General features: G+C 41.6%; 1 protein-coding gene across 1 annotated transcript in view; it reads right to left on the bottom strand.

Moving 5' to 3' along the window:
• LOC141099178 (transcription factor ETV7-like) overlaps positions 1–14,922 on the bottom strand; it is a 46,193-nt gene extending 31,271 nt beyond the window's left edge. The window contains exons 1-4 of the mRNA XM_073587320.1: positions 14,688–14,922; positions 10,851–10,980; positions 8,581–8,745; positions 1,805–1,930 (exon numbers count right to left, since the gene is read on the bottom strand). Coding sequence (XP_073443421.1) covers positions 1,805–1,930; positions 8,581–8,745; positions 10,851–10,980; positions 14,688–14,729 — 463 coding nt within the window. The 5' untranslated portion in view covers positions 14,730–14,922. The remainder of the gene's footprint in view (positions 1–1,804; positions 1,931–8,580; positions 8,746–10,850; positions 10,981–14,687) is intronic.
• Positions 14,923–25,770: the final 10,848 nt, after the last annotated feature.

Genomic DNA, 25,770 nt, shown 5'->3' with positions numbered 1-25,770 from the left:
ACAATTATACAGTATATCAAAGTGCAAAAAGATCAATCAAATTTGTACCTTCAAGTTACAAAATCCTTACCATCCAGTGCATGTAAACACCCATCAATAGAGACCATATAACTAGCATAAGATATATAATAGCAAAGTGCAATAGTGCAAGGATCATACCCTATTCATATGGCCAGGACTGATTAAAAACACAGTATATCAAGGTAAAGCCTATTCAATAGGGATCATATGTTCAGCCTATAATGTGTAGTAGCAAAATACAATAATGCAAGGAGTATATCCCATAAATATAGCCAAGGCTGGTTAGGCACACATCATCAGGGTAATACCTTTCAGGTCGCACCTGCAGAGGCCTAGAGGGTTCTCCGGATGGCACCTTCGTCAGGGGCATGGTACATTTAAAACTGCCGCACTATATGTACAAGTGCGCACCGGAAGTAGCGGACCGGAAATGACGCATCCGTCACCTCAAGCACATTTGGGATGTCATTGTTCAACAAATGCAAAGTGAGCTGCCACCAGTGGATCTTGATGATTTGCCCAAGAGCATTCATCAAACAACCATTAATAACCTCATTGATAACTGCCAAGATGTGTAAGCTCCTGGATTTTAACACATTGCTCTCATACTCAATGCTAAATAAATTTAGATTTTTTTTAACCCTTTCACAACCTAGTAACTTTTTAATTTTCATTTTTTCCTCCCTCCACTTCTTCCAAGAGAGATAACTTTTTTTTTTATTTTTCTGCCTGTTTTTTGAGGATTGAGTTGTGCTTTTGAATGACATCATTCATTTTATCATGTAATGCACTGGAAAGCGGGAAAAAATTCCAGTTGCGTTGAAATTGAAAAGAAAAGTGTAATTCCACAATTGTTTTTATGTTTTTATTACCATGTTCACTACATGGTAAAACTGACCTGGTAATATGATTCTCCAGGTCAGTAAGACTATGCAGATACTAAACATATGTTTAATGGGTGAAAAAAAATTGTTAGCAAAAAATTTTTTCTGAGACCCATAACATTTTCATTTTTCAGGATTTGGGGTTGAGTTATGGCTTATTTATTGTGCCCTGAGCTGACATTTTTATTGATACCATTTTGGGGAAAATATGGTAATTTTATTACCTCTTATCGTATTTTATTGCAGTGTTCTGGTGGCCCAAAAAAACGTAATTCTGATTTTCTTTTTTTCTCAGTTCGCCATTTACAGATTGGTTTAATTTATTTGATATTTTGATAGATCGGACATTTATAAACGCAGTGACACCCAATGTGTATTTTTTTCATTTTTTTAATTGTTTTATCTTAATGGGGCAAAAGTGGGAGGATTTGAACTTTTGTGTGTTTTTTTTTTCCCATATTCAATTTTTTTTTTCAACAACTGGGTACGTGATCACCGACACTGAGCACAATGGGAGGCCATTCTAATCAAAAGAACAATACGGGGTAAATAACATACACATTTTAAAATTATTCAAATTGCATAGAATTTAAATGATTTAATATGAAACTTCGCTATTCGACAGCGGCAACACATACAGGTGCTGCCTAACAAACAGGCAATCCCTGCATGTGTTGTGGCTGTCAAACATTGGAGAGACATGCAGGCACAGAGACTTGCACATAGTTTTCGAGCACGCCAAAGACACTCGGTTAGCACACGAGCATGCTCGCTCATCACTAAATGTCATGTATATCTTGTCTGAGATGGTTGGGAAGTCATGTATATGGTTAGGTTAAGAAGTTAGTATCTATGGTATAAAAAGTACATAAGAGCATACAGAGTAATGAATTTCTCACTTGTACTTATGCAGATCTGTCGTTGAAGACGGTGATTTTTTCTTTCACACTGGCTAAAGAATGATTGCTTTACTAAGCCTTGCCTGTGATTCTTAATGCACTGTAGTAATTCATACAACACGTCACCTATAAAATGGAGAGGTACATTATTAGTTTTCATATTGGTGGGATGTAGAGTTGAGCGACTTTGGTCAGATCGGGTTTCGTGAAACCCAACTGAAACAAAATTTGAGTCGGATGAAACTGGTCCGACTAGGGCAAAAAAAAGTCGCAGTTTCGTCCGAAAACCGACCCCAATGCAAGTCAATGGGGAATAAAAGTCGGCATTGAGCGGATAACATTCATCCACTCAATGCCGACTTTTATTCCCCATTGACTTGCATTAGGGTTGGGTTTCTGACAAAACTTCGACTTTTTTTGCCCTAGTCGGACCAGTTTCATCCGACTCAAATTTTGTTTCATTCGGGTTTCACGAAACCCGATCCAACCAAAGTCGCTCAACTCTAGTGGGATGAACTACATCTCTGCAGGCAATACTGTCCAAAGTACATGCTTGGATGCGTGACACAGACACAGCCAGACAAAGGATTTCTAAAATTCAGATTTGGGGTAAGTTGGATGAACAATTTTGACATTGTGTCACTTGTTGCTCAGAATGAAGTCACCATGGAAAAAACCTAATCTGCTGTAATAGACATTAGATGGTCTTTTTATTATCTGAAAGTCTTTGCAGCTTTTTTAGCTTTCCCAACCATAATGTGATCATGTTGTTGTCTTTTGTAGTTGTGGCTCTGATTCCACTATGGCACCAGCCATTTGGTGCTGCGGAATATCCTGTAACTTTTGTATCTACGGTACTGGGGCTACATGATCAGCACACGATCAGTCCTCATGTGGGGTACTTTAGGATTTACACTATTGCTACTTACCTCTCCTAAATCTAGTGCCAGCTCACTCTGCTCCTCAGCGCTTAGGGTTGTCATCACATCATGTGAACACCTCTGATGTCAGGCTATGTTCACAAGTTGCGTTTTTGCAGCGATTTTTAAATGCGCTTTTTTTCTGCAAATTTTCAGCTGCATTTCACAGTACCAGCAAAGTCTATGAGTTTTCAGAAATCTCATGCACACACCTTGGTTTTTTTTCCTGACCGTTTTGTCAAAGAGCTATGTTTTTGCAAAATGCAGCAGGTCACTTCTTTCAGCAATGGGTAGTGCAAAAAAATGATGCAAAAAATGCAGGTATCAGGTTTTGTTGCATTTTTGGGTGTAAAACCCTGATGAAGTTAAATCAGATTTTTTTTGTGCACTAAACTTTATTAGCATGCACAAGAGGCAAATGTTCTCCTGCAAAGCCACGGTAAAAAACGTACCACAAATGCAGCAAAAAAGAAGCAAACACTCAGCTAAACCTGCTTTTTTGATGTTGCTTCTTTAATGCCAAGAGAGCAGGTTTTGCCTAAGGAAAAACAATGCTGCAAAAACGCAACATGTGAGCATAGCCTTACAGTCTAGCTAAGGGCTCATACTCACTTGCGTGAGACTCGCAAGATTCTCGTGCGAGTCTCTCGCATGAAAACCTGGCACTGCCACCGACACTCGGACCGGAGCGTGTGGCTGCTTAGAAATACATGTAACCTCATGCTCAAGTCCGAGTGTCGGCGGCAGTGCCAGGTTTTCATGCGAGAGACTCGCACGAGAATCGTGCGAGTCTCTCTCAAGTGAATATGAGCCCTAAGGCTGCAGCTCACCGCATGAGTACTCAGTTAGTTGGCCTTACCCAGTGCTGGTAAGGCTGTGAACCTAGTGACTCTGGTCACCTCTGCCTTGGATTTGTGTCAAACCCAGTTCTGCTACATCATTGTGTACACTGCTATGTTGCTTGTCAGGTGCCAAACTCAACTGTGCTAAGTCAGCATGTTCAAAACAAAAAATGGTGGGGGGAACAAGAGGCGCAATAGTGCCCTATCACTAGTGACACTTGAAGTATGAGCGGTATAATACAGTTCCACTCACCTATTCCAGTTGTGTAACCCACAACTGGCTTGAGAGCATATCACAGAATCAGCTGCTGCAGGACCTCCACCAACCACTCGCACGTGGAAAAACCTTAAGAAAGTTGTGGGAAGCAGGGTGTGTTGCAGTCCGCGCTGCCGAGATTCACAAATCACCTGGGATACAAGATGTTGTAGCAGTGTACTCCTTTATTTCCTCCTACGCGTTTCGGCGCCCTTCCTGGCAGGGCTGTGGAGTCGGTAAGCCACAGTTGCGACTCCGACTCCTGGATTTTATCAGGCTCCGACTCCGGCTCCGGCTCCGACTCCGACTCCTTCATAAATGGCCAATTCATAACAACAAATTTACTGTTGTAAAATATTAAACATCGTGCTTATTCAGTTTCTCACCATCATATAAGTAATCAGACCACTTAGAGCAAAAACTACATTTATTAGAATACAATTAGAATATAGCAAATAACTTTTATAAACTTTTATAAACTGTAAGTAAATATGCAATAAACACTTTTATGCGTTAATAAGAAGAAATCTATAAATTTGTCCTCAGAAAAAGTATTGCCTCTGTCAGATCCTCCTTCATGGATGCCCTCATATCTGATCTAATTATTTTGAGAGCAGAGAACAACCTCTCTACACTAACTTGTGTTGGTGGCAAAGCAGTAACCACTCGGGCAACATCTCTGACAATGTCAGGATACAGAGGAATCGCTTGTTGCACTGTTATTTTTGATGAACGGTCAAATTTCTCAATTTCTTTTAGTGCACATGAAAAATTCTGCTGAAATGTACTGGCTGTGTTCCTTGATGGGGTTGACTCTTCTATGCGGGAACGCTTTGCACGGTCCTTGTGATCCAAATATTTTTCGAAATTAAATTCTTCATCAGTTGATGATGAGAGTGAAGATGTGGCAGGACGACCAAATTCTTCTTGTTCCTCCTGACTGTTCTGCAACCCTTTCATCCTTACTGCTATTTCAAACAGAGCTTCTTTTCCTTTACTTAGCTGTTGATCATCTAGAAGAATCCGATGCATTGGGTCTACATAAACAGCTGCCAAAAGAATGTTATTTTGTAATAGTAGCTCCTCTCTCCGTTTCATTGATGTAGCAATGCCACTTGCAATTAACCCTCCTCTTTGGGACAGGCGAAACATCAGGTTCTTCCACTCCTTTAAGAAAATACCTGGAGTTAAGTCCTCTGCTTGTAATTTTTTAGTCACTGTAAATGGGTGCTCTAGCAATTTTTCCAGCTCAGTCACCTGATTCCACTGACTTTCATTTAGCATCAGTTGAGGGTTAGCCATGTCTACAAGAAAGGTTTTCAGTTCAACCAAGCGCTGAATCATTAAGTAAGTACTGCCCCATCGTGTGGCTTGATCAATAATTGCCCCTTTTCCAGCACGTCTCTTCAAAATTGAGTCAACTTTAGGGGTTCTGGCAACAGTAGCCAATTTTCTCACCTTGCCAATCAGTGCAGCAGCATGTCCTTCTTGCAGACTGTCTTATAGCCAGCTGTAGCGTATGCACAACACAGCGCATGTGATGAATGAGAGAACATATTGACACAGTTTCAACAAGATCATCTAAACTATCATGTTGCTGTTCATCTGAAGCAACTTCAGTTTGCTCCTCAGTTACAATACTGTGTTCCTCTATTTCAAACATTTCTGTGTCTGTGGACCCAGAATGTTCTTCTAGCTGCTGGTCACCATCATTACTCTCATTCATTAGCTTAATAGTACTTATCATATTTGAAACATTGTCAGTTATGACAGAAAGAACTTGCTCTTTTTTAAGTTCATAGTCTTGCAGAACCTTTTCCACCAAGACCTGGAGAAACTCACTGGTGTGATGAGCTTTGGTGTCTTTTACTGCCAATGTCTTGGTAACTATTTCATTTTTGTCACCAACAAATCGGACATTGATGGCAAAATAGTTCACTCTGTGATGTGTGCAGGCATCCATTTTAAGAAACAGAAAGCGTCCCTTGAGAGTTTTTTTTAAGTTCTTCCTTTTGTTTAAAAGCTTCTTCGATTACTAATTTTCTAATACTCTCTCTCTCCAGAGAAACACCAAGCTTGCGGGCCATTTCCCCATTCAGACACATAAAAGCTGGTCGTGAAAATAATGAAATAGGCACACTATCCTTTACAACAAGCTCTATGATCTGTTTTTTAAATGTATCTACTGTCATTGTCACAGTAACTTTGTCACTGACAAAATATCTTGCAACTGATGGCTGCAAAGTTCTCTGCTCCTTTGTTTGGCTGGAAGAGCTGGGCACTGGTTCATTGGTTTGGATGCAGTCTTTCTCATCCACTGCTTTCAGTACTTCTGGATGAAAGCGCTGTAAATGTCTCTTTAGATTAGAAGCTCTGGTAGGAGCATTTTTATCTTTGCCTGAATATGCACTCATCTTGGCTTCACAGCATTTGTTTTCGTCTGGATCATTTGTCATACACTGACAGACATAATGTTTTCTATCTTGAGTGATGGTGAAATGTTCAAATACAGCTGATTTAATGTGATGCTTCTTTGACATTCTCAGGTTTTTAATTCTGCATTCACAATCCAAATGACAATTGTTTTTCCTAAAAACAATTGTACAAAATTATTGCCAGGTCGTACAACTGATATAGTGGTCAGTAATACTGTTATTATTCCTCATGTACTCACAGTTAACTGATGCAAAGTTTGTTGAAAGGATAATACTTCTTACAGTCTTCCTCTTCTGAGTAGCAGGCAGCTGTGAGATGCTTGGAAGACGCACACCTAGTATGATCTAGTCTAGAGGAGGAGCTTTACTACTAAGAATTTGCAACACATTTTCACTTTCAGTTTCATACATTGTAAGTAGGGGGGTTGGGGCAGCATGAGGTTAACCAAGTATAAGATTAGATAAGGGCAGTGGAGAACAGTGACACACAAGAAGTAAGAAATGTCTCTATCTCCAGCAGAACTGCTTATCACTGTTGTTCATAGTTTGATAGAACATATATATTTGAGTAACATTTATAAAATTCATATGAAAGTTCAATTATGAAATATTAATACTTTTTTTTAAAGCTGGAGTCGGAGTCGGTACATTTCTACCGACTCCGACTCCAACCAAAACTAACTCCGACACCGACTCCACAGCCCTGCTTCCTGGCACCTTCCTCAGGGATATTACATCAGCCATAGGAGCAGGGAATTTATAGCCCCTTACATTAGCAATTATGGGTGTGTTCTGTTTACATGTGATGTCATAATGGTCATCACTGGGGGAGGGGCCAGCATTTTTGGCGGAATTTCACATAAATAGCATGATAAAACAAGAAAATGGTCCAAAACACTTGCTAAAATGTACATAAAAATCTTACAAACAGAATGATGTAAAAATTTCCATGAAAAATGCAGCAGAAACGTTGCTAAAATATCCAGACTATCACTGCAGAAAAAATGTTTTATAAACCCATTGTCACCCGACTTTCAGGGTAGTAGAACCCATGTATTTGCTGGTTTCAGTGTTTTCTCTTGTGACTAATGTTGAGCGCCACCGTCTCACTGGTATCAGTGCCGTTGGATCGAAGGTTCTATAAACTGCTTTTTCATGACACTATCCTGTTCAGGGTTCTACTACCCTGAAAGTTGGGTGACAATGGGTTTATAAAACATTTTTTCTGCAGTGATAGTCTGGATATTTTAGCAACGTTTCTGCTGCATTTTTCATGGAAATTTTTACATCATTCTGTTTGTAAGATTTTTATGTACATTTTAGCAAGTGTTTTGGACCATTTTCTTGTTTTATCATGCTATTTATGTGAAATTCCGCCAAAAATGCTGGCCCCTCCCCCAGTGATGACCATTATGACATCACATGTAAACAGAACACACCCATAATTGCTAATGTAAGGGGCTATAAATTCCCTGCTCCTATGGCTGATGTAATATCCCTGAGAAAGGTGCCAGGAAGGGCGCCGAAACGTGTAGGAGGAAATAAAGGAGTACACTGCTACAACATCTTGTATCCCAGGTGATTTGTGAATCTCGGCAGCGCGGACTGCAACACACCCTGCTTCCCACAACTTTCTGAAAGTCAGCATGTTAACACTGCTGCAAAGCTGTCAGCTTTGCTCTTGAGTGCAGCTATATTGCTGAGTTAATCCCTCCATACTGTGGCCAGATCTGCATGGAACTCTGCGACAAACCTAGCTCTGCCAAATGGCTAAGTCACTGTCATATTGATACAGCTGAAACCCAAAAAATATGGCATGAATAAAGAATTCAGACTGGTGAGACAGATTTCCATGGGTTGGAACCAATTGTTTTTAGCACCATATGCATTATTCCTAACGTTGCTATAGCTTCTTGGCTCATTATTAATACTCATCTTAAAACACTAACTGTTCTATAAGGTCTGAATGTTTCACACCATGATAGCCGCTTTTAGTCCTGGTATCATATATATGCTCAATGTGTAAAATTTACTTCTTTGGTGTTAAAGACACGCCAACTTTTTTTACAATACTTTTTCTACTTTTTCAATATTTGCGCCAGCTTCATTAGTGCCACCAAACGTTAGTGCTAGTGGAATTGAAATCAATTTCTCCTACTTGGGTAGAATATACTTTAATATTGAAATACCCCATAACAGCAATTCACTAGCTACTGAAAAATGTGCATTTTATATAAAACCATACAAAATAAATGATGGATTAGAAAAAAAGAATGTATTTATAAGGCAAGGGTAAAGCACACACCAGTGGACAATGCAGTACCTGAACTCGGAGAACGGGCTTTAAAATCGAGTTTTGTAAGAATACACAGAGCTCTTCCATTCATTATAAACTTGCTGTCATCTGCTTTCTTTAATGAGTATTCTTCCTCTGTCCATCGTAGCCACTGAATAACATCATCCTTGCTCCAAAGGAAAGGATGTATTCCTGAAATCCATAATGTGAAAATGATGAGCATTCCAAAAACAAGGAGAGCAATTGCCCAAGTAAGTGTCAAATATGCCTTCTCTCCAAGTGGTGGCTCCTACTATAGAAAAACTCACCAGCCATGCTGAACGCTCTGTATGTTGTCAGTTAAAGATCAGTTATAAGGTACATGGACTTCACAGTGCTGCACCTCTAGAAACTAGAGGTGCATCTGGCAAGTAAACATCCCTCAAGGCCTAGTTATAGAGTTGGGAATCTTCTCTGCTTAAAGTAGTTTACAGCCTCCCATAACTTAGGATTTCTAAGGCTTGCAAAAAGTTGACCTTGAATACATTTGCAACATGCCTAAGAGTGGTGACATTGGCGCAAATGTCTAAGAGTGGTGACATTGGCGCAATTGTGTTACCAGCACTTGACTACTAAGAAGGCATCAGTTCAACTGTCGTCAATAATAAAGATTTAAAGGGTTTGTCCGATTTGTTCTACAACAATAAGAATGGATGAATAAGATCACGGAAATGGAGAACATTGCATTGAGAAACCCTAACAGGACATGGATAAGCAATATTTCCTGAATCCAATTAGTCAGAACTGTATTTATATAAAAAAAATAGACAAATTACATATTGTAATGGTTTTACACCAGAAAAACTCAGGAAACTCAGAAATCTAGTAACACATTACATCCTGTGGGAAGCTGAGATCATATTAAACTAATAAAGTGGGCACAGCAGACACTATTGGTGGGATGCTACAAAAACCCTACAGAAACTGTCTAGCAAAATTATATGAAGAAAGTAGTAGGGAAGAAAATAAACATTTTTAATTTTTTTTATTTTTCTGTCTACGTTGATTTCTGTACTTAATGCTCTGTAATAAAAATGATCAATTCTTACAATGGGGGTGCACATATTTTCTTCCCTACTATTTTCTTCTTATATATTTTGCAAACATGAGATCAAATATAACAAATACTTGGTGGTCATCTGGCTCTCACCATTCCCATCCTCCCTGTCTGGACTTGCCTGTACATTGTCTCTTTGTCTTCTCCTTGCTGTGTCTGTGCTTGTCACTTCTTCGAATATTTGGAATGCCTGATTTGAGCTCTGTAATATCTTATGCATTGGCAGACAAAGACAGAAAAGGCCCCTGTGCAAGAAGAATATATGGGCCCTTTGCTGTCTAATAGCTCCTCAAAATGCATAATTCCACCTGGTTTAGAAGTAGAAGTGGGCCCCTTACCTCTTGGGCCCATGTCTGGCTGCACAAATTACACTAATGATATGTCCGCCTTTGTCGAGTTTCGAGGATTGCTTATTAATTATTGATGTTTAGATTCTAAAATTATAAATGGAAAGCAATCTCTTTCAGTAAGCGGATTCACGCAAATTTTAAAGAAATATTTTCCAACATGTTTCTCGAGCCGATTAGGGGTTGTACCTCCTGATTGTACTTCTCTGTTTAGCTGCTGTTTCCCAGGCTTAGATACTACTATGTTTTTAGATATGTCGTGACTCGTGATGGAGAGATGTGACAAGTCATATATCTGATTGCTATTCTTTGAAATATTCGATAAACTTATTGCGAACTAAAAAACCCATGTTAGTACTATCTACACTGCCATTATAATATATCCTGTTTCAGGCTCCTTTTTATGTGCCACCACACTTTGGACCCGATTCATCGTTTGCATTTTTTTAAGTCACTTTTACTATTTTGCCTTGAGGTATTCCCTGACGTTTATTGCACCAAATTCATCAAAATTCACATGAGGTTCATGAATTTCGAGCAAAGTTGAAAAAGGGCTTCTTTCATGTCATTAACCATTTTTGCAATTTTTTTGAGCATAAAGTTGCATGTTGTTCAAAACATGATAAAAGATGTGACTTTTTGAAAAACATGCATCAAACCACACCAGAGGGGGCCTAGAGTGGAGTTGTGCCAAATTTTGCAACTTTTCAAAAATTTGCACTTGATGAATCAGGCTAACACATTTGAACTCTGCTCTCAAAGTAGGAAAAAGAAAAAACAAGAGAAAATATAAAATAGACTTGTAAAGGCAATAATCAATTAAACTTTTCTGAATTATTCATTGTTCTACTTACTGAGACTTCCTGGAACTTTGCATATCACTTCTTCAGTAAAGGAACAGTGTAAGTGACAATGGTCTAGGTCATCCTGGCTAAGGTGAGGAGACAATGTAATGGTTGGTGGAGTGATTGTTTGTATTCTTTCCTGCAATCACAATATATAATGACTGAAGTTACATAACAGTCTTAGTAATAGCCCTCAGAGCAAATTTTGGACCAGATCCCCCAAATCCCGAATTCTTCACCTCTACCCCATCCTGAATCCTGCAAACATCAGCTGGATCAGGCAGCCAGCATACTTTAACCCTGAAATATTAAACACTTTTCTGTGAACATATGTTGCCACAAAGACAAAAAGTTTAAAATAAATCTGTTTTACAAAATTAAAATAAAATGGCAAATTATTAACATTATGTATGTGAATAACCAAGGGTTAATACTGCATAGCCACATTAAACCACACCAGCAAATAACAGTAAGGCTATGTGCCCACATTAGCGTTTTTAAACGCTCAAGAAACTGATCCCCTTCCCAGAAACCGCGTGTCTTTTTTCCGCACGTTTCTTGCGTGTTTTTTGCACAAAAGACGCGCATTTTTGACGCGTTTTTTTGACGCGCGTTTTCTGGGAACATTGGGGATGGCTAAAAATGCTCAGCAATGCGGAAATTAATGAGCATGCTGCGTTTTTAGACGCTAAGCGATTCCTGAGCGTTTAAAAACGCATGCATTGGCACAAAAAGTCAAAAACGCATGCAATTTAATGTGAAGCTTCTTTTAAGCGTTTCTGCAGCGTCTGAGCTGGCACAAACGCTGCGGAAACGCTTAAAAAAAGCAACGTGGGCACACAGCCTTATACACAACAGTCATACACAAATGCATACTACAGTATAAAAACTGTAGAAATAGGGAGGGATAGGAGATGATGCAAATTGGGGAATTAATCAAGATGAAAAATAAAAAGACAAAACAAACAGCAGAGGTATACGGATAGAACCAAGGTCAGCAATAGCAAACAATTGGCAATGAGAGGCAGAGACCTAGGGTTTAACTCCATGACCAGAGCTCAAGTAGTGGAGAGGAAGAAGAGGTCTCAGGGGCATGGATAGTGAGAGATCCATCTGTGGGGCCCGTTTCCACCGGCGTGGTTGGTGGAGGGACCAGGTCGCAGTTAGGGGACCGGCCCCAAAACTAGTGGAGAAACTAAGGACTCAGCTAGGAAACCAGAGGTGGTAGGCATTGCAGGTGCTACAGCCACATCCATACATATTCGCTGAAAAGGCAGACATATAGGATCCAGGGGCCTGACCAATGTCGCCCGGCAAGATCTTAGTCTGCTGGCTCGGGACACTGTGCATGAAGACGCAGGGCAGGAGAGGCAGTAGCCAGCATTGTGAGACAGCCAGGAAAGGAATATCTAAGGGAGCCCTGGCAACGTGCACCCCAAGCTTCCTGAGAGCTGTCTGGACCCCTGACCCTGAGGACACAGCAATCCCGGCTGGGGATTGCACCATCTAAACTGTGAGTAAAACTTGTGAAGACTGCACATTGCTGTGTCCTACAATTTATTACTGCATTACTTGCCCTGCACAACAACCACGATCATCACCATCCCTTACACCATAATCTGCCCTGGGGAATAGCTCTGCCTGTGGAGAGCTGAACCAACTCTGCTGCATTAACATCTACCCCAGTGGACTGAATCTGCAGCGTCGGCCAACACCTCACTTGCCGAGTACCATAGGTGGCGTCACAAACTAATTCCCTTTTAAATCATCACCTATAAACTTTATTCAACATTTTCATTGGACACCCAGGGCCATGGACTGGGTCACCGCTGTCATGACACTTCTCCTATAATAACTGCCCAGTACCAAGTACTCCATGGCCCTGGCGGGCACTCCACCTGCATGTAGAAGAATTGATAATCTTTCAGTGACCAGCACTCACGTGACGGGGGTTACCAATGGACAGGTTTCCGGCACGATGGCCGAAAGCATGAGTTAAAAGTTACTGTCAGAGTTTGACAGAGGCATTTAAACTGGTAAATAGCTGCGGGTGGATCACGATTCCACCCGTGGCTGTTCTATGCACTTGTAAGCTGTTCAAAACAGCTGACATTTCACAGGAAAGATGTGGGCTCACCGCTGGAGCTCACATCAAAGGAGGGAGTCCGATATCAGCGTAAATTTACACCCGATGTCGGAAAGGGGTTAATATAGTGAGAGCTCTGCTCAATACTCAGACAATTAATGAGAAGTCTTTGTTAAGAATTAACCCCAAACTCCATGCTTGGATGGCACCACAAGTCCCAGAATATCCAATGAGTGCTGCTGGAGGAAATAGCTCAAAAGTAGGGTCTTATCCAAAATTTAATTAGTTGATACAATTAAATTGTACTCACCAGATGTAGCTAAAATAAAGCTTTGAGAGGATTCGTTGCAGCAGATCTACAGGTCCAGTAGAGAGACCTGACGTTAAATAGAAGAAATGGGAGAAAGCTTGGTTTTGATCTGCACTGCTGAATTACTGAAAGTCTGAACGTATTAGTAAATGTGCTTTTTATTCAACGCGTTTCACAGTTCTAAGACTCCATCAGAATAACACCACAAATTTTTTGTGATGTGTCCTGATGAAGGAGTCTAAAGGGCCTTTCTCACATAGCGAGATCGCTAGTGATATTGCTAAAGCGTCACCGATTTGGTGACGCAACAGCGATCTCGCTTTGTGTGACACGTACCTGCGACCGCCCCCCCCCCGCTAGATATCACTGATCGTGCTCGAATATCCCAGGCCATTATCTGATTGCTGGTGTCCCGCTGGCCGGCATGCATCACTGTGTTCGGCGCCGACTAGCGACGTTGCAGAACTCATGGACGCAGGTGGAAGTCGCCAGAATCGCTGGGGTGTGACAGGTAACAGAGACCCCCGACGGATCGCTGTATCGCTGCTGCATCGCTGGAGAGATCTGCCTGTTTGGCAGCTCACTAGCGACTATTTAGCGATGCACCAGCGATCCTGACGGGTCGTATCGTTGTCTGGATTGCAGGTGCATCACTAAATGTAACGGGACCTTTAGAACTCTGAAACGCGCTGAATAAAAACCACATTTACTAATTATGTTCAGACTTTCAGTAATTCAGCAGCGCAGAACAAAACCACGCTTTCTCCCATTTTTTCTATTTAGGTCCCGGAATATGAAACAGAGCAGCTACATTGCTACCATGCATTGCCCGCAATGAAGGCACACGTAACACACCTTTGCCCTCTTTGTTTTTTGAATTTGTAGTTGTGCCGCAGTATGCCTTCATTGCAATGTGTATACAGTAGTAAACAATCTCTGCCTTCTCTATAGGAAGTCCGTCCATCCGTCTCTAACAGTGTGAGTCCCAATTTTTGAAGCTCCATGATTTTTGTGCAGCTGTTGACTCCTTGCAGAGCCATATGTATATTGTCCGGAAGATGGGGAGTCGGCAAGTAGTTAAACTTTGTATGGCTATGTAATAAACTAGGTTCCAAGTCTAACTCAGCGGTCAGGTCACTAATAATTAGGTATCTTCATTGCATTTGGCCAGCTATATTCAGCAAGAAGAGCTGTACGACACATAAAATAGACTGACAAGTGCTTCGATAAACTATGTTTCAGATTAGGTCTTCTGACGCAGAATAATGCAAGCAATGTTATTTATTACGTATTTTATAGGTTGTCAATATGTTCTGTCCAGCTCATTTACTCTACCCAGGGAATCGAACTAACCAGAGTATTATGGAGAGGGAGCCTACGATCTATTGATTCCAAACAAAATCCCACCAAAATTTATACCATTAGATTTAAGTACCGAAGAGTCACATACCTGATGGTCAGATGTGGTTTGGTAGGTGCCCAACATGGACATATCCACGTTAGAGGAAATGAAACTTCTAAAATGTGATGGAATTGATTCTTGAGGTTTTTTACAGTGCTATCAATTGGTAGTAAAGTTAAGATCACCAACTTCTCAGATGTCCGTTCTCAGTCTACAATGAATCTTCGCTGGCAGAGGCCAATGTTAACTTTCTGAATATAAAGGGCTGTGTCATTTCTGTACCGAGCTTACAAAATGAAAGTAGGTGATTCCCTATTCTGGTATAGAAGACTGCTTTCAGAAAGTGAAAGTAAGATTGAGATATACAAGCAAGGAAATAAGAGAGGAACCATGAATATATATTGTGAAAAAAAGGAGAATCATGGCCCTATGAGAAAATAGATTAGATTTTCCTTATAGAAGATCAGTCCATAAGTGCTACAGTGTTTCACAGTAATACAATGTAGAACACTAACCCCTTCCTGACAAGGCGATTTCTCATTTTTGCACTTTCGTTTTCTCTATGCTTCTTATTAAGAGCCATAACTTTTTTATTTTTCCATCGACATTCATTTGAGGACTTATTTTTGGGGGACAAGTTGTAGTTTTGAATTTATTTTACCATAAAATTTAACGAAAAATGGGGGGAAAATTCCAAACTGAGTACAAATGTAGAAAAAAAAACCTCAATTCTGACTTTGCTTTTGAGGTTTCAATTTTACGGCATCATTCACTATGAGGACGCAGATCTGGGGATTTATTCTGATATAATATAGGCTAAACTGGATGGACAAATGTGTTTTTTCAAGAAAAATAGAAGACAGGAGCGCCAGCCATGCGCTGTGTTTTTTCGGCCTTGCTAACTATGTTACCAAGTTACTATGTTACTATGACTCTTCAGGTCAGTATGATTATGGCAATATCTAAATTGTAGGGTTTTTTTGTTGTATATACACTGCTCAAAAAATAAAGGGAACACTCAAATAACACATCCTAGATCTGAATAAATGAAATATTCTCATTGAATACTTTGTTCTGTACAAAGACAAAGTAGAATGTGCTGACCACAAAATCACACAAAAATCATCAATGGAAATCAAATTTATTAACCAATGGAGGCCTGGATACGGAGTCAAACACAAAATTAACCCCTTTAACGACCAGGGGTATTTTTGGTTTTGCATTTTCATTTTTCCCCTCCCCTTCTTTCCAGAGCCATAACTATTTTATTTTTCCGTCTATATGGCCATGTGAGGGCTTTTTTTTTTGTGGGACAAGTTGTACTTTTAAATGACTCCATGTTGTGCACTCGAAAACGGGAAAAAAATTCCAAATGCGGTGAAATTGCCAAAAAAGTGCAATCCCACACTTGTTTTTTGCTTGGCTTTTTTGCTAGGCTCACTAGATGTTAAATCTGACCTGACACTATGATTCTCCAGGTCATTACGCGTTCATAAACACCAAACATGTCTATGTCCTCTTTTATCTAAGTAGTGAAAAAAAATTCCAAAGTTTGCTAAAAAAAAATAAAAAAAAAAAAATAAAATAAAATTGCGCAATTTTCCGAGACTCGTAGCGTCTCCATTTTTCATGATCTGGGGTCGGGTGTGGGCTTATTTTATCCGTGCCGGGCTGACGTTTTTAATGATACCACTTTTGTGCAGATACATTCTTTTTATCGGCCGTTATTGCATTTTAATGCAATGTCTTGGCGACCAAAAAATGTAATTCTGGCGTTTTGAATTTTTTTCTTGCTACGCTGTTTAGCAATCGGGTTAATGCTTTTTTTTATTCATAGATCGGGCAATTCTGAACACGGCGATACCTAATATGTGTATGTGGGATTTTTTTTTTACTGTTTTATTTTGATTGGGGCGAAAGGGGGGTGATTTGAACTTTTAGGTTTTTTTAATTTTTTTTATTTTTAAACATTTTCTTTTTTTTTTACTTTTGGCATGCTTCAATAGCCTCCATAGGAGGCTAGAAGCAAGCGCAACCCGATCGGCTCTGCTACATATGGGCGATGAGCAGATTGCCCATATGTAGCAAATTTACTGCTGTGCTTTCAGCGCCGACCACCGGGTGGCGCTGAAAGCCATATGCCTGGAACAACCATAGAGGTCTCATAGAGACCTCTGGTTGTCCAGGCAACATGACGCCGACCCCCGATGACGTGACGGGGGTCGGCGATGACGCCATTTCCGGCCCGGCGGCCGGAAATGCTATTTAAATGCCCGCTGTCAGCTTTGACAGCGGGATTTAACTAGTTAATAGCCGCGGGTGGACGGCGATTCCGCTCGCGCCTATTGCGGGCACATGTCAGCTGTTCATAACAGCTGACATGTCCCGACTTTGATGCGGGCTCAGCGCCGGAGCCCTCATCAAAGCAGGGGAGATGTGTGATGACGGACTGTGTCTGTCATTGGACATTAAGGGGTTAAAATGGAATGTAATGTCCTTAAAACAAGTAAAAATGTTGCTCAGTAGTGTGTGTGACCTCCATGTGCCTGTATGACCTCCCTGTGCCTGTATGATATCCCTACTGTACAATGCCTGGGCATGCTCCTGATGAGGCGGCGGATGGTCTCCTGAGGGATCTCCTCCCAGACCTGGACTAAAGCATCCTCCAACTCCTGGACAGTCTGTGGTGCAACGTAACGTTGGTGGATGGAGCGAGACATGATGTCCCAGATGTGCTCAATCGGATTCAGGTCTGGGGAACGGGCGGGACAGTCCATAGCTTCAATGCCTTCATCTTGCAGGAACTGCTGACACACTCCAGCCACATGAGGTCTCGCATTGTCCTGCATTAGGAGGAACCCAGGGCCAACCGCACCAGCATATGGTCTCACAAGGGGTCTGAGGATCTCATCTCGGTACCTAATGGCAGTCAGGCTACCTTTGGTGATCTCATGGAGGGCTGTGGGGCCCTCTAAAGAAATATCACCCCACACCATTACTGACCCACTGCCAAACTGGTCATGCTGAAGGATGTTGCAGGCAGCAGATCGCTCTCTACAGCATCTCCAGACTCTGTCATGTCTGTCACATGTGCTCAGTGTGAACCTGCTTTCATCTGTGAAGAGCACAGGGCGCCAGTGGCGAATTTGCCAATCCTGGTGTTCTGTGGCAAATGCCAAGCGTCGTGCATGCACGGTGTTGGGCTGTGAGCACAACCCCCATCTGTGGACATCGGGCACTCAGACCATCCTCATGGAGTTGGTTTATAACCGTTTGTGCAGACACATGCACATTTGTTGCTTTTGGAGGTCTTTTTGCAGGGCTCTGGCAGTGCTCCTCCTGTTCCACCTTGCACAAAGACTGAGGTAGCAGTCCTGCTGCTGGGTTGTTGTCCTCCTACGGCCCCCTCCACATCTTCTCGTGTACTAGCCTGTCTCCTGGTAGAACTTGCAGCCTCTGGACACTACCCTGACAGACACAGCTAACCTTCTTGCCACAGCTCGCATTGATGTGCCATCCTGGATGAGCTGCACTACCTGAGCCACTTGTGTGGGTTGTCGAGTCCGTCTCATGCTACCAGGTGTGAGAAAGCACAACCAACATTTAAAAGTGACCAAAACATCAGCCAGAAAGCATTGGTACTGAGATGTGGTCTGTGGTCCAAACCTGCAGAACCACTCCTTTGAGTGTGTCTTGATAATTGCCAATAATTTCCAACTGTTGTCTATTCCATTTGCACAACAGCATGTGAAATGGATTGTCAATTAGTGTTGCTTCCTAAGTGGACAGTTTGATCTCACAGAAGTTTGATTTGAGTTATATTCTGTTGTTTAAGTGTTCCTTTTATTTTTTTGAGCAGTGTATATATATATATATATATATATACATATATACATACACATACACACACAGTTAGGTCCATGTATATTTGGACAGAGACAACATTTTTCTAATTTTGGTTCTAGACATTACCACAATGAATTTTAACCAAAACAATTCAGATGCAGTTGAAGTTCAGACTTTCAGCTTTCATTTGAGGGTATCCGCATTAAAATTGGATGAAGAATTTAGGAGTTTCAGCTCCTTAATATGTGCCACCCTGTTTTTTAAAGGGACCAAAAGTAATTGGACAGATTAAATAATTGTAAATAAAATGTTCATTTCTAGTACTTGGTTGAAAACCCTTTGTTGGCAATGACTGCCTGAAGTCTTGAACTCATGGACATCACCAGACGCTGTGTTTCCTCCTTTTTGATGCTCTGCCAGGCCTTCACTGCTGTGGTTTTCAGTTGCTGTTTGTTTGTGGGCCTTTCTGTCTGAAGTTTAGTCTTTAACAAGTGAAATGCATGCTCAGTTGGGTTGAGATCAGGTGACTGACTTGGCCATTCAAGAATATTACATTTCTTTGCTTTAATAAACTCCTGGGTTGCTTTGGCTTTATGTTTTGGGTCATTGTCCATCTGTAGTATGAAACGACAACCAATCAGTTTGGCTGCATTTGGCTGGATCTGAGCACACAGTATGGCTCTGAATACCTCAGAATTCATTCAGCTGCTTCTGTCCTGTGTCACATCATCAATAAACACTAGTGACCCAGTGCCACTGGCAGCCATGCATGCCCAAGCCATCACACTGCCTCCGCCGTGTTTTACAGAAGATGTGGTATGCTTTGGATTATGAGCTGTTCTTTGGCCTTCGCCATACTTTTCTCTTTCCATCATTCTGGTAGAGGTTGATCTTGGTTTCATCTGTCCAAAGAATGTTCTTCCAGAACTGTGCTGGCTTTTTTAGATGTTTTTTAGCAAAGTCCAGTCTAGCCTTTTAATTCTTGATGCTTATGAGTGGCTTGCACCGTGCAGTGAACCCTCTGTATTTACTTTCATGCAGTCTTCTCTTTATGGTATATTTTGATATTGATACGCCTACCTCCTGGAGAGTGTTGTTCACTTGGTTGGCTGTTGTGAAGGGGTTTCTCTTCACCATGGAGATTATTCTGCAATCATCCACCACTGTTGTCTTCCATGGGCGCCCAGGTCTTTTTGCATTGATGAGCTCACCAGTGCTTTCTTTCTTTCTCAGGATGTACCAAACTGTAGATTTTGCCACTTCTAATGTTGTAGCAATTTCTCGGATGGGTTTTTTCTGTTTTTGCAGCTTAAGGATGGCTTGTTTCACCTGCATGGAGAGCTCCTTTAACCGAATGTTTCCTTCACAGCAAAACCATCCAAATGCAAGCACCACACCTCAAATCAACTCCAGGCCTTTTATCTGCTTAATTGAGAATGATATAACGAAGGGAATGCCCACACCTGTCCATGAAATAGCCTTGGAGTCAATTGTCCAATTACTTTTGGTCCCTTTAAAAACAGGGTGGCACATGTTAAGGAGCTTAAACTCCTAAACCATTCATCCAATTTTAATGTGGTTACCCTCAAATGAAAGCTGAAAGTCTGAACTTCAACTGCATCTGAATTGTTTAATTTAAAATTCATTGTGGTAATGTCTAGAACCAAAATTAGAAAAATGTTGTCTCTGTCCAAATATATATGGACCTAACTGTATATATATGGCAATCTATCAACAAACTTTGCGGCTGTAGCCTCACTCTCAGTCATTAGCATAAGTTGCTAATAGCAAAGGAGAAGGTGCACAGCCTAATACATAGGGATTCGCTCATTCCTATCAGCAAAGCATCAAACTTTGATTAAGATTGTGTTTGCTATTTAGGCCTCTACAGATTAAAGGGTGTTTTACACTAAGCAATATCGCTAGCAATATCGCTAAAACGTCACTGGTTTTGTGACATTATAGCGATATTGCTAGCGATATCGCTATGTGTGATACTTACCAACGACCGGCTCCCCCGCTGTCCATCGCTGATCGCGCGATAATGTCCGGCTCCATTTCTCGTCGTCTGCTTCCTGCTGGGCTTCCTGCTGTGACGTCCAGCGATGCGTGGACGCGGGTGGTAGGACGTCTTCATCGCTGTGTGTGAATGGTGAGTATCATGCGCTGCGTCGCTGCTGCATCGCTGTGAGATCTTTCTGTATGAAAGCTCACTAGCGATCATTTAGCGATGCACCAGCGATCCTGACCGGGTCGGATCGCTGGTTGGATCGCTGGTGCATCGCTAAATGTAAAAGGGCCTTTAGCCACAGTTGTCAGAAAAAAATGACGTCTTTAAATTGCAGTGTTAGAGGAATGTGGTTAATTGGACAGCAAGCAGTATTACCAGTTCTAAGCTGCCATGGAGTCGGCATGTGTTGGTCAGGTTTTATTTCCTGCGCTGTAGGGAATCGTAACCAACATGTACCAGTGCTGCCATTGCAGCCAATGAAAGATTTCAGTTCTGAGAAAAAGCTAGAATCCAGGCAAGGCAACAATATCACATGATCAGTAAGGTAAAGAGTCTGTTTTGTCAATGGAAGAGTCTCAAGAAGAATATTAAGGGTATGTGCACACATAGTTTTTTGTCTCTGCCGATTTTGTAGAGAAAACCGCAGGGCAAAGTCCTGAGATTTATCTGCGGTTTTGCCTGCGGTTTTACACCTCATAATGGATGAGGTGTAAAACTGCAGCGTTTCTGCACCACACAATTGACATGCTGCGTTTTGAAAACCGCAGCAAAACCACGCGGAAAAAAACGCAGCATGTGTACTGCTTTTTTTTAATTTCCATAGGAAATAAAGGTACTGTACAACATAGCAGAATCTGCTGCGCTTCTGCAGAGCCAAAACCGCTGCGGAAACGCAGCAGAAACCGCAAAGTGTGCACATACCCTAAACGGCGAACCAAAACACAAGAATCTAAGTAGAAGGATTTCATTAACAAACTTGATGATTTGTTGGATGTCGCCTATGCTGATGCCATAAAACTTATAAAATTTCAGGAAGACCTTGACTTCTTACTTTCTCAAAGAGAAAAAGGTTGTGGTGGAAGCATTGCACCATTAGACAGAAAGCTGGCCATGGTGGAGGAAATAAGACTTAAGAGAGAAGTAAAGGCAGAGAAACAAAGAAAAAAAGATAACTGAGCAAGTTCAAGTTCAACAGCATCCGCTGAACTTTGCAGTAGTAGTAACAGCTGCAGCAACAACAGCACTTCCAAAAACTATAGTGATGAGGACGAAGGGCATTTTAGTCCCAAGAAACGTAAGTCGATAAAATCTGTCAACATTAGGACTCCGGAAATTTCTGCAGCTCTAGACAGAACTAATGCTAGTGATAGAAAAGCGATCTACCTGCTTGCTGCTGCATTGGCCATGATACAGACAGTCTCATGTTGAATAGAGAATCTATCAGACAGACTCGTCGCCAGCATTGAGAGCTTGCACTTGCAGCAAATGCTATTAAACGTTTCATCAATAGCAGTGGTCCACTGACTGTACACTGGGATGGGAAAAGAATTGCAAGCCAGACCCACAATGACACTGCTGAGCGACTGGCAGTACTAGTGTCAGGAGGAACTGAAGTTGTTTTCTGTCCCAGAGATGCCTAACAGCATAGGAGCAGCACAAGCTAAAGCCATATTTGAGGTTCTGCAGGATTGGCAGCACTTGAATAAAGTGAAATTTATATCATTCAACACGAGCAGTAATAGCACTGGTACAAAGGCTGGTACGTGCGTCCTCTTGCAACAGGAACTGCAGAAAGAACTACTGAGTTTGCCGTGTAGGCATCACATTCACAAGCTCATTATTGCAAGGGCGTTTGATAAATTGTGGCCTGCATCACCTGGTTCAAACATACAGTTCAAGAGAATTTCGGCTGCCTGGAATCAACTGGATAAAACCAAGTTTTCGGCTGTAATGGAAGATGACAGTTTCAACTGAGCTAGGTCCACTTAACCCCTTTCTGACATTAGACGTAATAATCTGTCCATGTTCCCTGGGCCTATTTGCCCACGTACAGATTATTACGTCTGCATGAATGTCCGCACTCACCGTTGATTCTGACAGCTGACACCCGGCTTTAAGTGCTCCCGACACTTTAACCCCAGAAAAGCTGTGATCGAACAGTGACCAGATGTAGTCCTGACGATATTGGGGTCACAAGACTGCAAGCTGCAATAACATAGTAACATAGGAAGGCGGAAAAAAGACATTTGTCCATCCAGTTCAGCCTATATTCCGTCAGAATAAATCCCCAGATCTATGTCCTTCTAAAGAACCTAATAACTGTAAGATGCAATATTGTTACGCTCCAGGAAGACATCCAGGCCTCTCTTGAACCCCTCGACTGAATTCACCATCACCACCTCCTCAAGCAAGGAATTTCAGATTCTCACTGCCCTAACAGTAGAGAATCCTCTCCTATGTTGGTGTAAAAACATTCTCTCCTCCAGGCGCAGAGAATGTCCCCTTGTGACCATCACCTTCCTTGGTCTAAACAGATCCTCAGAGATATTTGTATTGTATTTATACTTATTCATGGTTATTGGATCACCCCTCCGTCTTTTTTCTAGACTAAATTATCCTAAGTTTGCTAATCTCTCTGAGTATTGTAGTTCCCCCATCCCCTTTATTAATTTTGTTGCCCTCCATTGTACCTGCTCTAGTTCCATACTATCCTTCCTGAGCACCGGTGCCCAAAACTGTACACAGTACTCCATGTGCGGTCTAAATAGGGATTTGTACAGAAGCAGTATAATGCTCTCATCATGTGTATCCAGACCTCTTTTAATGCACCCCATGATCCTGTCTGCCTTGGTAGCTGCTGCCTGGCACTGGCTGCTCCAGGAAAGTTTATCATTAACTTGGATCCCCAAGTCCTTCTCCATGTAAGATTTACCCAGTGGTTTCCCGTTCAGTGTGTAATGGGGCTATTGATTCCTTCTTCCCATGTGTATAACCTTACATTTATCATTGATAAATCGCATCTGCCACCTTTCAGCCCAAGTTTGCAACTTATCCAGATCCATCTTTAGCAGAATACTATCTTCGCTTGTATTGACTGCTTTACATAGTTTTGTATTATCTGCAAATATTAATATTACCACATCGTTAATAAATATGTTGAAGAGAATAGGTCCCAACACCGACCCCTGCGGTACCCCACTGGTCACAGCGATCCAGTAGAGAATAAGCCATTTATAACCACCCTCTGCTTCATATCATTAAGCCAGTTACTTACCTATTTACACACATTTTCTCCCAGACCCAGTATTCTCATTTTATGTACCAACCTCTTGTGTGGCACGGTTTCAAACGCTTTGGAAAAATCAAGATATACCACGTCCAATGACTCACCTTGATCCAGTCTATAGCTTACTTCTTCATAAAAACTGATTAGATTGGTTTGACAGGAGCGATTCCTCATAAACCCATGCTGATATGGAGTTAAACAGTTATTCTCATTGAGATAATCCAGAATAACATTTCTCAGAAACCCTTCAAATATTTTACCAACAATAGAGATTAGACTTAATGGCCTATAATGTCCAGGTTCACTTTTAGAGCCCTTTTTGAATATTGGTACCACATTTGCTATGCGTCCTGTGGAACAGACACCGTCGCTATAGAGTCCCTAAATATAAGAAATAATGGCTTGTCTATTACATTACTTAGTTCTCTTAGTACTCGTGGGTGTATGCCATCCGGACCCGTAGATTAATCTATCTTATTTCGCCGGTTTTGCACCTCTACATCTCTATCAGTGGAAAAATAAAAAAGTTATAGCTCTCACAATAAAGCAATGCAAAAATAATCATTTTTTCTATAAAGAAGCTTTTATTGTATAAAAGCACCAAAACTTAAAAAAAAAAACATAAATGAGTATGAGTTATCACTGTAATCGTACTGACCGAAAGAATAAAACTGCTTTATCAATTTTACCACACATGGAACGTCTCCCCCCCCCCCACCAAAAAAAAAAGAAGAAATTCCTGAATTGCTGGGTTTTGCTCATTCTATTTTTGCTAATTTTGTTCATTCGGAATAGAAAGCGATCAAAAGTTATCGTGTGCCAGAAGATGGTGCCAATAAAATTGTTAACTTGTCCCGCAAAAAACAAGACCTAACATGACTTTGTGGGCCAAAATATGGAAAAATTATAGCTCTCAAAATGTGGTGATGCATAAACTATTTTTTGCAATAAAAAGAATCTTTTACAGTATCACAGCAGCCAAACATAAAAACCCGATATAAATCTGGTATCACTGTAATCGCACAGACTCAAAGAATAAAGTCGCCTAATCACTTATACCAGATGAGGAACGGCATAAACAATATATAAAACCAATTCTTCACATGCTATTATTTTTTTCATTCTGCCTCCCAAAGATCACAGTAAGGCTCAGCACACATTTATCCTGCGCTCTGTGCTGAGCGTTTACGGAGCGCCCCCACCAGGGCCTAGCGGGGTACTCGGTACCGGGCCCGTTGATCTCATTGGGAGTTGTCATGGAAGCTGTGACCTGGTCCGTGGCCCTGGGGCTCCATGGCAAAAAGGGGATGAATGAACAATGAAATAAAGTTTATGAATAGTTCGTGACGCCACCTGTGGTGTTCGGCAAGTGAGGTGTTAGGCCGACGCTGCATGCAGATCCTCTGGGACTGGTGGTGGGTTGCAGTCAAGATGGTGAAGCTCCCCGCAGGTGGAGCGGCTGTAGTCTCAGGGCAGTGTAGATGTAGCAATGGAGGAGAGGCACAGGCAGTGTAGATGCCGGTGCCCAGATGTAGTAGTGCGGGGTGTAGTGATGCGGGAATAAGTGGAGGACACCAGGGCATGTAGTTCCAAAGCTTTACTCACAGTCTGCAGCTCACACATATGCCTGCCTCTGTGCTGTGTCCTCCGGGTCCTGGGCTCTGTCAACATCCAGGCAAGATAGGATGCACCCTTCCAACACTCCGCCAACATGTACCTTTCTGAACGTCTCCTCTATAGCGCCTTTAAGTGAAGTACTCCTAGTACTGAGTTACACTGGAGTGCCTCCTGACAGATGTTCCCAAGAACTATACTTGTACGGCAGAAAGCTGTAGCCTGCTTCGGGGACTACTTACTCCTGAGTCCCGGCTCACTATCCAAGTTGCTGTTGTGCCCCCAAGTCTTAGATGAGAGTAGTGCATTTACAGCCCACTACTCCACCGGTGTCTGCTGCAGAACCATTAGTGTCCATACAACCTCGGGGACCG

The sequence above is a fragment of the Dendrobates tinctorius genome, unplaced genomic scaffold (genome assembly GCF_039654945.1).
Source record: "Dendrobates tinctorius isolate UK_male_01 unplaced genomic scaffold, ASM3965494v1 ptg000098l, whole genome shotgun sequence".
NCBI lineage: Eukaryota > Metazoa > Chordata > Amphibia > Anura > Dendrobatidae > Dendrobates > Dendrobates tinctorius.
This window is presented reverse-complemented; position numbering and strand designations above follow the sequence as displayed.